The sequence below is a fragment of the Grammomys surdaster genome, unplaced genomic scaffold (genome assembly GCF_004785775.1).
Source record: "Grammomys surdaster isolate TR1022 unplaced genomic scaffold, NIH_TR_1.0 166, whole genome shotgun sequence".
In the NCBI taxonomy this organism is placed as follows: Eukaryota; Metazoa; Chordata; class Mammalia; order Rodentia; family Muridae; genus Grammomys; species Grammomys surdaster.
Window position 1 is genome coordinate 9,155,249 of NW_021604614.1, and position 13,252 is coordinate 9,168,500.

The 13,252-nt window shown below is 47.0% G+C and overlaps 1 protein-coding gene across 1 annotated transcript in view; it reads right to left on the reverse strand.

The window, feature by feature from the left end:
• Nucleotides 1-4,073, reverse strand: part of Glt1d1 (glycosyltransferase 1 domain containing 1) — a 76,864-nt gene extending 72,791 nt beyond the window's left edge. Inside the window, exon 1 of the mRNA XM_028766091.1 lies at nt 4,006-4,073. Within this exon, the coding sequence (XP_028621924.1) occupies nt 4,006-4,073 (68 nt within the window). The remainder of the gene's footprint in view (nt 1-4,005) is intronic.
• Nucleotides 4,074-13,252: the final 9,179 nt, after the last annotated feature.

A 13,252-nucleotide genomic window follows, 5' to 3' on the forward strand; every position in this document is an offset into this window, starting at 1 on the left:
TCTCTCTCTCTCTCTCTCTCTCTCTCTCTCTCTCTCTCACTCTCTCTCCAGACTCTCATTATGTAGTTCCTGGCTGGCCTGAAACTCACTTAAGTAAACTAATCTGGTCTTGAACTCACGAACAGCTGCCTACTTCCACACTCAGCTTGCTTGCTTGCTTATTTATTTGCTTCCATTTATTTATTTGTTTGTTTGTTTGTTTGTTTGTTTATAGGCAGGGTCTCATGTGAACTCTTAGTAGAGAAGTACCATAAGCTTCTGATTCTTACGCTTCCATATTCAAAGTCCTGAGATCACAGATATGTACCACGATACCCATTATGCACAATGCTGGGGATAGACCACAAGGCCTAATGTCTGCTAAGCAAGCACTCTACCAACTGAGCCACAAGCACCCTGAACCATAAGCATTCTACCAACTGAGCCACAAGCACTACCAATTGAGCCACAAGCACTACCAATTGAGCCACAAAAACTCTACCACTGAGTCACAAGCACTCTACCAACTGAGCCACAAGCATCCTGAGCCAGAAACATTCTACCAACTGAGCCACAAGCACCCTGAGCCACAAGCACCCTGAGCCACAAGCATTCTACCAACTGAGCCACAAGCACTTTACCAACTAAGCCACAAGCACTCTGAGCCACAAGCACTTTACCAACTAAGCCACAAGCACTCTGATCCATAAGCACTCTACCAACTGAGCCACAGCACTCTACCAGATGAGCCATAAGCACTCTACCAACAGCCCCCCCATTGCTTCTTAAACGCATGAGACACAGATTCAGTCCCTCTTACCTGCCATCCTCCAGCCAACACTACCTTCATTTTATGGCTGTTCTTGGCCTTTTGTGACAAAACTCTTACTCCTATTTCCAGCCTCATGTCCAACCCTGACTCCAGCAGATTAGCTGCTTTGGCTCCCACTGTGAATTCCCTGATTGGTGACCACCAGCCCTCAACAAGCCAATTAAAGGAATCAGAATCACTAAGTTCTAATTACTCAGCCTCATAGAAACTTGAACGTAAGTGTTTTACTTGTTTTTTTTAAAGACAGGGTTCCTCTGTGTAGCTCTGGCTGTCCTGGAACTCATTCTGTATTCCAGGCTGGCCTCGAACTCAAGAGAACCACCTGCCTCTGTCTCCTAAGAGCTGTGATTAAAGGTGCATGCTACTGTGCCTGGCTAAAAAAAAAAAAAATTATATATTTTAATATTTTAATATTTTAAATTATGTGTACTTATATGTGTCTGTGTGGGGATACATGTGAGCATAGATTCCCAAAGAGGCCAGAAGGGAGCACTGGGTGCACGGGATCTGGGGGATCTGGTTTACATGTGGCTGTGAGCCTCTAGACATAGCTCCTGCAAAAACTGTGTGCTTTTAACCTCTGAGCCTTTTTTTTTTTCTCGACACCTGAACCCATCTTTTTAACATGGGTGGTGGGGATTTGAATTCAGATCCATATGCTTTTGCAGCAAGCACTCTTATCCACTGAGCTATCTTCCCAGGCCCTGAGATGTGACATTTGTCTAGGATCTTCAGTTCAAACGCTGCAAGCAGAGAGTTTCTATATGGCCAGTTCCAAATGAATGGGGCTAGAATTTTCAGTTTTTTATGGCTGTTTTCTGGGAAAGAGGACTCAGATTTTTTTTATTTATTTATTTATTTTTTTTATTATTTTTTTGTTTTTGTTTTTCGAGACAGGGTTTCTCTGTGTAGCCCTGGCTGTCCTGGAACTCACTCTGTAGACCAGGCTGGCCTCGAACTCAGAAATTCACCTGCCTCTGCTTCCCGAGTGCTGGGATTAAAGGCGTCCACCACCACTGTCCGGCCTAGGGCTCAGATTTCTATGACTACTTTGGGGAAGAGAAATTCTCTCAGTATTTTGTTGTTGACCTTTGCTTGCCCTGCGTAAGAAAAGGTTGGAGGGATGGCTCATTGGGTAAGATTGCTCCTCCAGAGGACCCAGGTTCAATTCCCAGCACCCACATGGCAGCTCACAACTGTCTGTGACTCCAAGATCAGACACCCTCGCACAGACGTACATGCAGACGAAACACCAATGCACATCAAAAAAAATATGAACTATTTAGAAAAGGGAGGGAACAGGAGGTGGGAGCATAGGTCAGCTTCAGAGCCCTCACACCCGAGCATCAGTTTTCTGAGCCCATAATAGCATGAGGGATGGACAGATCTCAGTAACTTCTGTAGGGATCATTTACAGCCAATCACCATTCTGTGAGTTTACACCTTCATTCCAAGGCAATGTGGGCGTCTCAGTAAGCCCACCAAGGCCTTCCCTAACCACATACTATCCCCCTAGGAATGGCACGCATCCATCCGCCGAGCCCTTTTTTCGCCCATGGGAAAGGGGCATACAAACTTCTGGGTTAGCGAGTGATTCTACTTTGTGCCAGCCTCCTTGCACATACAAAATACATTTGGGGATGTTTTCTACTATTTCATTCATCCGTGATCAGGTCATTCCAGAGAATCCTGGACCTTTCCCACCCACACAGTCAAATGTTAGCTAAAGGTGCTTAATGTTTAAATGGTAATCTTAAATACAATCTCTTCTTCTTGCCCTGTGCCAAGACAGCTGGATGACTAGTCTCGCCAACCTTCTGTATCTCTAATTTACACTGGCCTCAGGACCTGTGCGATTGTTAGCCCTTCCAGACCTGGCTCCCAGACCTGGGTGGCTGCTTCCCCTCTGGTCTTAGCTTACATGCTACTTCTGCCAAGAGCACAGCCCGGACCTTAACACTTCAAGGAGCCCTCCAATGCAAAGAGGTTATATTGTTTTCGTTTTGGTTTGCTTTGGAGATAGGATCTCAAGTAGCTGGAACTTGACAGTAGCAGAGAATGACCTTGACTTTCTGATTGTCCTGCCTTCAGCTCCCAAAAGCAGGGGTTATCGGTGTGTGCAACCACACCTGGGTTTATGCACGGCCAGGAACGGAACAGGGGATTCACCTATGCTTGCTTGGCAAACACTCCTATCAAATTGGCCACACCCCTAGCAAAGTTTTATTTGTTCCATAGTACCAATCACTCTGGAAGGATTTAGCCCTGTGTTTACACCCCTTGTAAACGACTTGCACTTTTCTAGTGCAAAGAGCCCAGCCCACAGAGAGCCCAGTAAGTGACTGAATTAGAGGGAGGGGAAACTCACACAATCACAAAACCATCACTTTTCCGGGAAACTTTAGGAAAGCCTTTCTTTGGTTGGTCACTGTGATCTTGAGAGGAACTGTAACATTTTCTAGCTTGAAGCCTCAACGGCTCTTTTCCATGATGAGGAAATAGACCCACCGAGTGGGGAAGCCATTGGGAAATTTCTTGCAGCAAGTGGAGGGGGAGGGAGAGAAAGCGGAGAAAGGGTGGGAAGCGTGCAAGTGACTATGGGGCACAGAAGCATCTGCTTCTCAATGATTCAGACCAGCCCTGCTTGATCCAGGCAGCCAGATGGCCAGAGGTGAATGGACCCGCCTTCCCTGCCTTGTCCTGGTTCCAGGCTTCCGTCCCAGGTAAACATACAAAGCAAAAGAGGCCTAATTAAATAAAATAAGCTGAGCGTTTAGAAGAGAACCAGGTAGGAGGTGCGGGCGCGGGGTAGGGGGTGGCAGCAGCCACAGAACTCGGACCCTGGATCTCCGCACGTGCTGGACCATCAGATGCACCGGGACTCTGCCTCATTCCAGCCATGTGGGTCCCCGCTCCGCATCCCAGGCCAGTCTGCCCAAAGCCCAAGTCTGCAGCGAGGCCCTTGCTGAGCCTCTGGTTTCCCCACCACCACTCCGCGTCCCAGCGCTGACCCAGGCAGCCTCTTTGCGGCATCTTAGGGAGCTCACAATAGCCAGACAAGGCAACAGGCAGCTGGGATCAGAGCTGCAACCCCTCGCGCCGGCACCTGCGCCCACGACCCGGCCGTTTGTGCACGCGCGGCCGGCCCAGCCCGGCATCGCCAGGTTAGGGATGCTCGGGTCCCCGCAACATACCGCAGGCGCCCAGCCGTAACCGCGTTGCCAGTGTGAGGCCGCAGCACCGCCAAGAACAGGAGCCGCATGTCGCTACCTCCAAGGACTGGGCCACCAGGCCCCTGGCTGGCGGCGGGGTAGGGATAGATTCGGTCCCGTCTGCTTCTCCTAGGCGGAGCCTGCAGGTTCTGGAGTAGGGAGGGGAAGGGGGGGAGAGGGAAGGAAAGGGAAGGCAGGGAGGGGAGGGGAAGGGAGAAGGGAGAGCTGGGGGCCGAGGGGACTTGAGGAGACTAGCGGGTGGGGAGGGGGTCACGAGATCAGGTGTCAGGCAGCCACGTGCTCAGAAAGATGGGGGTTGTGGGAGAAGGATGTCCACTGCTTAGGGACCAAGAACATAAGGTACCCTATGTCTCCCCTCATTTTGATCATGTGTTGGGCTCCTATATGCAACATAGTGGCTGATACTGAGACTGTTCCCCCAGAGACCAGGACCAGGTGGGGTGTGGGTACAAGACCACATGTGGAGAGGTGATTTGAGCTTCACTCTGCACGACCTTACTTTTGAGAGGACCTTGGAGTTTAGAATGTCCTGGACTCTGAAGCCTTAGGGCATAGGGCTGGCAGTCCGTCTTTCTTTTTAGAACCTGGTATCCCCGAACTAAGTAATTCTATGAACTTCCAGAGGAAGAGAATGGAGAACCATAACAGAGAAGGCTGTTATGGGGCCCGGTTCAGGGGTGGGGGTTTGCAATTCCAGCAACACAGAGATTGAGGCAGGAGGATTGCTGTAAGTTGAAGATCAGCCGCAAGATTCTGAGGAAGGGAGGGAAAGGGAGGCACCCAGCAGTCCAAGATTTCTTGCTTGCTTCCTAGTTTCTTATTCCAGGCGCTGAGCCATATCCAAAGCCCCGGGCAGTTTTAGAGGACTATGGTGTGAGGCTTGGAAGCCAGGTTTTTGGGGAGCCCAAGGGCTCAGAGCCTCTTGCAATAAATGCACCTGGGCAGGAAGGGTGGGGAAGAGACAGAGCCTTGTGACAACATGACATTTGGGAGAATTCATGGTGTTTTACAAAGACATGTGCAGCGTTTAAAGCCCGTCAATATTATAGAACCAATATTCTAAGCATAGCCCCTGAAATTAATTTCTTCCCATCCCTGAACACTCCCTAACAGCTTCAAAGAGGAAAGAGTAGATGCCTGGGTCCCTTGAGTAGCCTTCTCCCAGTCCAGCTCCGAAACACGCTGGCCTCTGATTGTCCACGGACAAAGCTTGCTTTGCAGGGGAACACTGGACCAACTCTTCTACCTATTCACAGGGAGGAAGCAAGGGATTTTTTTAAAATTTATTTATCATAGAATTACCTGATTTTGCTGGGCATGGTAGCACACACCTTTAATCCCAGCGCCCAGGAGTTAAAAGGCAGGGAGATCTCTCTGAGTTTAAGGCCAACCTTGTCTACTTAATGATTTCCAGGACAGCCAAGGACCTGTCTCAAAAAAAAAAAAAAAATTGCCTGATTTTCCCCTCTATCCATGGTAAAGACTAATAGGACTTGCTTTTTCTTTCATTTCTTTTTTTTTTTAAGTTTTATTGTTGAGTGTGTGCATGTGTGTGTGTGTTTAGGTGCCTGTGGAGGCCAGAAGAGGGTACTGGATCACATAGAATTGGAGTTACAAGTGGCTGTGAGCTGTCTGACGTGGGTTCTGGTGTTCAAACATACAACCTCAGCAGGAGCTTCTGAACCTGCCTCCTTCTGCTCAAGCCTCCCAGAATTTATCTTTGAATCTGGAGATCTCCTCAAGGAGTCTTTTGACTGCAGTAGCTCAACCCATCACATTCACATTCCAGAAGGAAGGAAGGAAGGAAGGAAGGAAGAAAAATGATGCCCTCAGAATAGCACATCTCATTTTTCAGGCATACTCCTGGAAATTCACAGGACCCTTGATGGTGTTTTCTGTTTTGTTTTTTGTTTTGTTTTGTTTTGTTTTTAGAGACAGGGTTTCTCTGTGTAGCCCTGGCTGTCTGGAACTCCCTCTGTAGACCAGGCTGGCCTTGAACTCAGAAATCTGCCTGCCTCTGCCTCCCAAGAGCTGGGATTAAAGGCGTGCGCCACCAACACCCAGCGATGGTGTTTTCTTAATGACTACATGGGTGCTTTGAGGTTGCAAGGAAGCTGGCAAATGCTAACTGTGTGGTGCACACTGTCACCCTCAGCAAAGCTTGTTTGCTGGGGCAGCAGCATGAACAATCCCGGGCATTCCGTAAACATTCGCTTAATTCTGATGACGCATCGAATGCATGCTGCTGTGTTCTGACTCTTTCTTTTAAGGTTTTGTATGCTTTGAATCTCTGGGTATGAGTGTTTTGCTTGCATGGATGGCTGTTCAGTGTGTGCATGCAGTGTCCGTGGAGGCTAGAAGAAGATGTCAGATCTGGAGCTGGGGTTACAGATTTTGATGTGGGTTGCCGGGAATCAAACTCCGGTCCACTGCAAGAGCAGCTGGTGCTTTGACTCACTGAGCCACCTGTCCAGCTTCCGTGTTCTCATAGGAGGCAGTGCTACTATAAGAGCTAGGCCCAAGCTCACATTGGATGTTCTTGGAATAGAGGTGTCCCATCAGGTAGGAGAGGCTGACATAGCTTTTGGGGCCCACAACTTGGACAGGCCCACGGCTCCAATGAACTCATATGTAAAGTGAGGAAAGCCGGAAGTAGTATCATGAGTAACAAACTTATTTTTCACGGGGATCTCATATGATCGTCTCAAGTAGGTAAGAGAAGGGCCCAGGGGCAAATATGTTCTGGTAGGAACTGTAGAAATTATTGTGGGGGAGGAGAGGCTGCTGATACTTCTCCAGCTGCTTCTAAAATAAGGCTCTTCAAATGTATGCAAAGGGGGAAAAATATGTCTTCTCTTTGATCATGTTTGCTCAGATAGTTTCCTAGTTCCTAGCCCTGGGGAGAACAATAAAGTTTTCTAATCAACCCTGAGAAGACGATAGGCGGTTGAAGGAGAGCTCTGAGTGTCTGCTGCCTTCAGACACGGCTCTGTTATCAAAAATCAACACTTGATTTTTTTTTTTTTCTTTCGTGCTTGTTATGGGTCAGGCAGCCGAGTGTCTGTTGATACCGAGTTTTGAGCCCTTCTGTCACTGTTCCTCCCCGGGATGCTGCAGGCTGTGGGTTGTTGTGTGCATGCATGCATGAGTGTGCAGTAGTGCGTGACAGAAAAGGAGAGAGAGATAGACACAGAGAAAGGACAAGGGAGGGGAAGGGGCAGGAGAGTGAAGGGCAATGGATATTTCTGAACATATTCACACTCTTCTTGCTCGAGTCAAAAAAAAATCACACATAATCCCATTGCCCTGAGAAAACAACTGTCCTGTTTCAGATGTGACGGGTCCTGCGTGGGCTGGTGTTCTAGAACGCTTGATCCTCAGCTGGTGGCACTGTTGCTGTTTTGAAAGACTGAGGAGTGTTTAGGAAGTAGAGCCTCCATGGAGGAAGTGGTCTGCCGGGGGCCTGGGGGGGAGGTAGGGCTTGGTCAGGCCATGAGTTTTATAACCTGATCCTATTTCCTGTCAGTCTGTGCTTCCTGACAGACTGCCCAGGGATCAGCAGGCTCTGCCATCCCTCCTCCCCTGCCATGCGCTTTCCTGGTCATGATGGGTCCCTCCTTCATGTTTTTGAACTTTCCAGATCTTAGACCATGTTCTCAGCGATCCTCCTGTTCACAGGGTGATAACTGTGTGGACCTTGGTTCAGGCTCTGAAGTATGCTCAGTCCCATTCCCCTCAGAGCCCTCAGCTGCAGGCTCTACTCCTTGTGTCCTCTACACTGGAATCTAAGAATCAGGAAGCCCTGAAGCCTCCCACTATCATATCCGGTCATCTTACATACCTGTTTCTTTGGCTTCTCTATAAAAACATGTATTGGTGTATTTATTTTGTAGACAGGGACTCATGGAATCCAGGCTGGCTTCAAGCTCAGTGCACTGGTTTGGTGGTTTTGTTTGTTTGTTTGTTTTGCCAACTTGACAGAAGCTAGGGTCATCTAAGAAGACGAACCTCACCTGAGAGAATGCTTCCATTAGATTTGCCGGTGGGCAAGTGTGTAGGGCGCTTTCTTGATTGACGTGGGAGAGTCCAGCCCACTGTGGGTGGTGTTACCCCTGTGCAGGTGACCCTGGGTTATATGAGAAAGCAGGGTGAACCGTGAGGAGCAAGCCACATTCCTCCATGGCTTCTGCTTCAGTTCCTGCCTCCGGGCTCCTGCCTTGAGTTCCTGCCCTTAGTTCCCTGCAGGATAGGCTGTGACATGGAAGTGCAAATGAAATACATTCTTTCCTCTCCGGTCATCATCTTCATCATTGCTGTCGTTGTCATTGTCATCATCATCATCACCAGTTTTGGATTTTCAAGACTGTCTCTGTGTAGCCTGGGCTAGCTGGAACTCTGTAGACCAGGCTGGCCTCCAACTGTTATAACAGAGATAGGCCCACCACCTGACCTTTGTCAGTGTTTTCAAACAGCACCAAAAAGCAGATGTCTTAGTTTCTGTTGCTGTGATTAGACTCCAAAAGCAAGTTGGGGAGGAGAGTGTTTATTTGGCTTACACTTCCACATTGGAGCCCATGATGGAAAGAAGCCAGGATGGAAACTCACACAAGGCAGGAACCTGGAGGCAGGAGCTGATGAAGAAGGCCTGGAGGGGTGCTGCTTACTGGCTTGCTCCTCAAGGTTTTCTTAGCCTGCTTATTAAACCTAGGTCCTGGGCTGGAGAGATGGCTCAGCGGTTAAGAGCACTGACTGTTCTTCCAGAGGTCCTGAGTTCAAATCCCAGCAACCACATGATGGCTCAAAACCATCCGTAATGAGATTGGATGACCTCTTCTGGTGTATCTGAAGACAGCTACAGTGTACTATTCATAAATAAAATAAAATAAAATAAAAATAAAAAAACAAAAAAACAAAAAAAAAAAACCTAGGTCCACTTGCCCAGGGGTGGCACCACTCACCATAGGCTGGGGCCTCCCACCAACATCAGTCACTAAGAAAATGTTCCACAGGCTTTGAAAGGAAACGTATTGGCTCAGGATCTCCAAGACCAAGTTGGAGATATATTTGTCCCGGAGGGACAGAGGGCAGGGAATAAGAGACAAAAACAGGAGAGAGAGGATGAGAGAGAAGGGAGAGGAACAAGAGAGAAGGATATTTGTTCCCGAGGGGCAAAGGATGGAGAGGAGACAGAAGTGGCCCATAGGCTAATGCTGGTTTATAAAGGTAAAGAGGAAACCCCGCATTAGGATGAGGTGTTTAATTTTAATTGGGCATGTTAATTAGGTGAGCCAAAGGGAGCTTTTGATTGCTGGATTTTTAATACTTTGATAGCTGGACCTTGGTAGTCAGCCTCAGGAGGAGGAAGTGGCCAAATAAGGGAATAGACCTTGGTGGCTGCCTTTAGGAATGTAACCTAGCCACACTGTGGTGGTTCACACCTTTAATCCCAGCACTTGGGAGGCAGAGGCAGGCGGATTTCTGAGTTCGAGGCCAGCCTGGTCTACAGAGTGAGTTCCAGAACAGCCAGGACTACACAGAGAAACCCTGTCTTGAAAAACCTAAAAAAAAACAATAATAATAAAATAAAAAAAATTAAATTACATTTTTTTTTAAAAAAAAGAATGTAACCTAATGGCTTTTAGCAAGGCAGAGGAACTGGGGATGGGGAAAAAGGACAAGGCCTTCCAGAGCCATATTCCAGCTAAAGGGACCAGAGTCCCTTCAGGCCTGTCCCACAGCCTGATCCTATGGAGGCATTTTCTCAATTGAGGCTTCCTCCTCTCCAATGATTTTAGCTGTGTCAAGCTGACATAAAGCTAGCCAGTACAGCAAATAAGGACACTTTACTATGCCTCCAAGGATGAGCCTGGAACTTGTGATTTTCCTGCTTATACCTTCAAAGCACTGGGATGTCGGGTATGTATCCTCATGCATGATTTCCTGTGGTGCTGTGGATAGAACCCACGACTTGGAGCATGGCAGGCAAGTGTACTACTCACTGAGCCACACCCCAAGCCCCAAGGACGGTACAGCTTTGTTGATGATCTTTGGTTGGCATTTGTCCTTGCTGCAAAAGGAGGAGGAAGCAGAGATGGTTTTGTGTCTCATACGTTCTGTTTGTATTGAGTAACCATGGGAGCTGGGCTGATTGGGATGTCTCAGTGTGTAAAAACAGCTGCCTCCAAGCTTGATGACCTGAATTTAATCCCCAGGACATACATGACAGAGAAGACTGACTCCTAAGAGTTGTCCTCTGACCTCCTCGTGTATGTCCTGGTACATGTAAGGCTTCCTACACACCCTAAAAATAACTAAATGTAATTTTAAAATTTTAAATAGGGGCTGGAGAGAAGGCTCGGTGGTTAAACTCTTCCTGTTCTTACAGAGGATCCAAGTTTAATTCCCAGAACGCATGCATTCACATGAGGCGGCTCTCAACTTCCTGTAAATCCAGTTGAAGGGGAAGTGATGTCTTTGCCCTCCAGGTGCACCTGCACTTGTGGATGTACCCACAGAGAGACACATATTTAAATGTAATTAATTTTTTTTTTGAAGTCTGGGGAGCTGGCTCAGTAGTTAGAAGTATGTACTGCTCTTCCAGAGGACCTGAGTTCAGTTCCCAGCACCCATGTCACGTGACTCACAACTGCATTTAATTCCAGCCGCAAAGGAATTGACACCTCTGGCCTCTGCAGGCACCTGTTTACTTATGTGTACAAGTTTACACACACACACACACCAATAACAAAATTTAAAATGTTAAATTTGGTAGGCAAAATTATATAGCAGGTTCAAATAGGGACATACCTTCTCCTGGTGGCTCAGGCAAGATCTACTGTACAGATTCCCAAGGACAGAAAGTATAGCTATGTACGTTCTTCACCTTAAAATAGAAAGAGAATTCCTGGGCTGGAGAGTTGGCTCAGAGGTTAAGAGCACAGAGTGCTCTTCAAGAGGTCATGAGTTCAATTCCCAGCAGCCACATGGTGGCTCACAACCATCTATAATGAAATCTGGTGCCCTCTTCTGGCCTGCAGGTGTACAAACAGGCAGAACACTGTATACATAATAAATAAATAAATCTTTTTTTTAAAAAAAAAGAAAAGAAAAGAAAGAAAGAGAATTCCTTGGTGGAAAAAGCTCCAAACTGGTGTGTGTGTGTGTGCGTGTGCGTGTGTGTGTTGGAGAGAGGGTATTTATCGGATCAGAATTAGTATAAAAGTTATAATAAACAGTTAGAGAGATAGCTCAATGGGGAAGAGCCCTTACTACATTTACAAATCTGTGTTCTCTTCTCCGTCCCCACTCACAAGTCCAACCCCAAGAGAGCCAATGTCTATGGTTTCCACAGGCAACTACATTCATGTGTTCATGTGCACATAACCCCACACAGACTTATAAACATAATTAAACATAAAAAGAAATCTGTAAAGTTATAATAGAAAATAGACATAGTGAACTGAAACTGTAACTTTAAACCCTGTTCCTATCAGGGTGATCCCCAGACTTTCTGACCTGGCAGAGCTAGGTGTTGATACATCCCATTGTTTATCAGCAGGCGGGAGTTCCTCCACTTGTTACATAGTGATGACTTCCTCCACTTGTTACATAGTGATGACTTCCTCCACTTGTTACATAGTGATGACTTCCTCCACTTGTTACATAGCGATACAAATGTAAAAGCAAGTATGGCGAGTTCTTCCACCTCCCACTCTCAGCTCTACAAGGTTATTTGACTAGAGAGCATCCCAGCAACCACAGTGCTAGAATTCATTGTATCAGTACCTAGCTGTACCCATTGCTCTTTCCAAGCACTGGGGCTGCTTTTAGTAACATTGTAACGAAATAGTTTAGAGCCAAGTCTTTGATCCAGGTCTGCAGTTTGCAACCTGTAATTGGGCAGAGAGGGGCGGATCTCAAATTCTCCCCAGCAGGGCGTTCATCCTCAAGCCACTTTCCAGGTGAATACAAAAAGTGCCTTCCCTTTGATTTGTAAATTTACTGTTGAATTTGACTTAACTTTTCAGGAAAGGCTCCCGTTTTCTTTTTCCCCTCTGTGTATGCTGTGTGTGCGTTACTTGTATCAATTGGAAGGTTTGCTTTTATTCGTTTTCTTGAGACAGGGTTTCCCTATGTAGACCAGGCTGGCCTCGAACTCACAAAGATCCACTTGTTTCTGTCTCCTAAGTGTTGGGATTAAAGGTATGCACCGCCACCAGATTTTTTTTTTTTTTTAAATCTGGGATGAATAGATTCCTGTTTATTGTCTCCTCAGAAGTTTCTTAAAATGTCTTCTACTGGCATCAGGCAGTAGAATCACCGACTCCTTTTCATTTTAAAAAAATATTTTGGCCCCTCATCTTTCTATTTCCTCTACTGAGAATTTAGTGGCACAAAATGTGAAGTTGCTTTCCCCATGTCCAGTTGGTTTTCCTAGCAGAATGTAACAGTTATCCCTTTTCCCCCCTCGGCTACAAATCTCTTCAGTATTGTGGGTTTATTTTTTCTTTCACTTTTAAACCTTTTAGTTGTGTGTGTGTGTGTGTGTATGTGTGTGTATATGTTTGTGTGTATATAGGCATGCACGTGCCACAGCACAGGTGTGCAGATCAGAGGACAACTTGTGGGAGTCAGCCCTCTCCTTCCACCACATGGGTCCCAGGGTCCATCTCAGGTGGTCAGGCTTGGTGGCACGTGCTTTTACCCACTGAGTCACTTTGCCAGCCTGGGTATACTTATTGTTATAGCTGTACTTCAAGTCTTACTCATTGCCTTTGTCCCTATTAACCTTTCCTGATAGCCTACCCCAAAACACACATATGTTTTTGCTGCAAATTACATCACCTTTATGCTAATACAGAAATAAGGTAAACAAAACATTTTGAGACCACACCTCATGTGGCCCAACATGGCCTCCAACCCTCCTTTGAACTGAGAATCCCCTTGACTTTTCTGCCTCCACCCTCCTAGTGCTAGGTTAAAAGTCGTAATTAGGGGGCTGGAGAGATGGCTCAGCAATGAGACCACTTCCTACTATTCCAGAAGACCTGAGTTCAAATCCCGGCACCCATGGCTGCCTGTGACTCCAACTCTAGAAGAGGCAACAACCTCTTCTGACCTCCAAGGACACACACACACACACACACACACACACACACAGTGAGGCTGAGGCTGGATGTGGTAGGATTAAAGAGCCCTTTTGATCCTG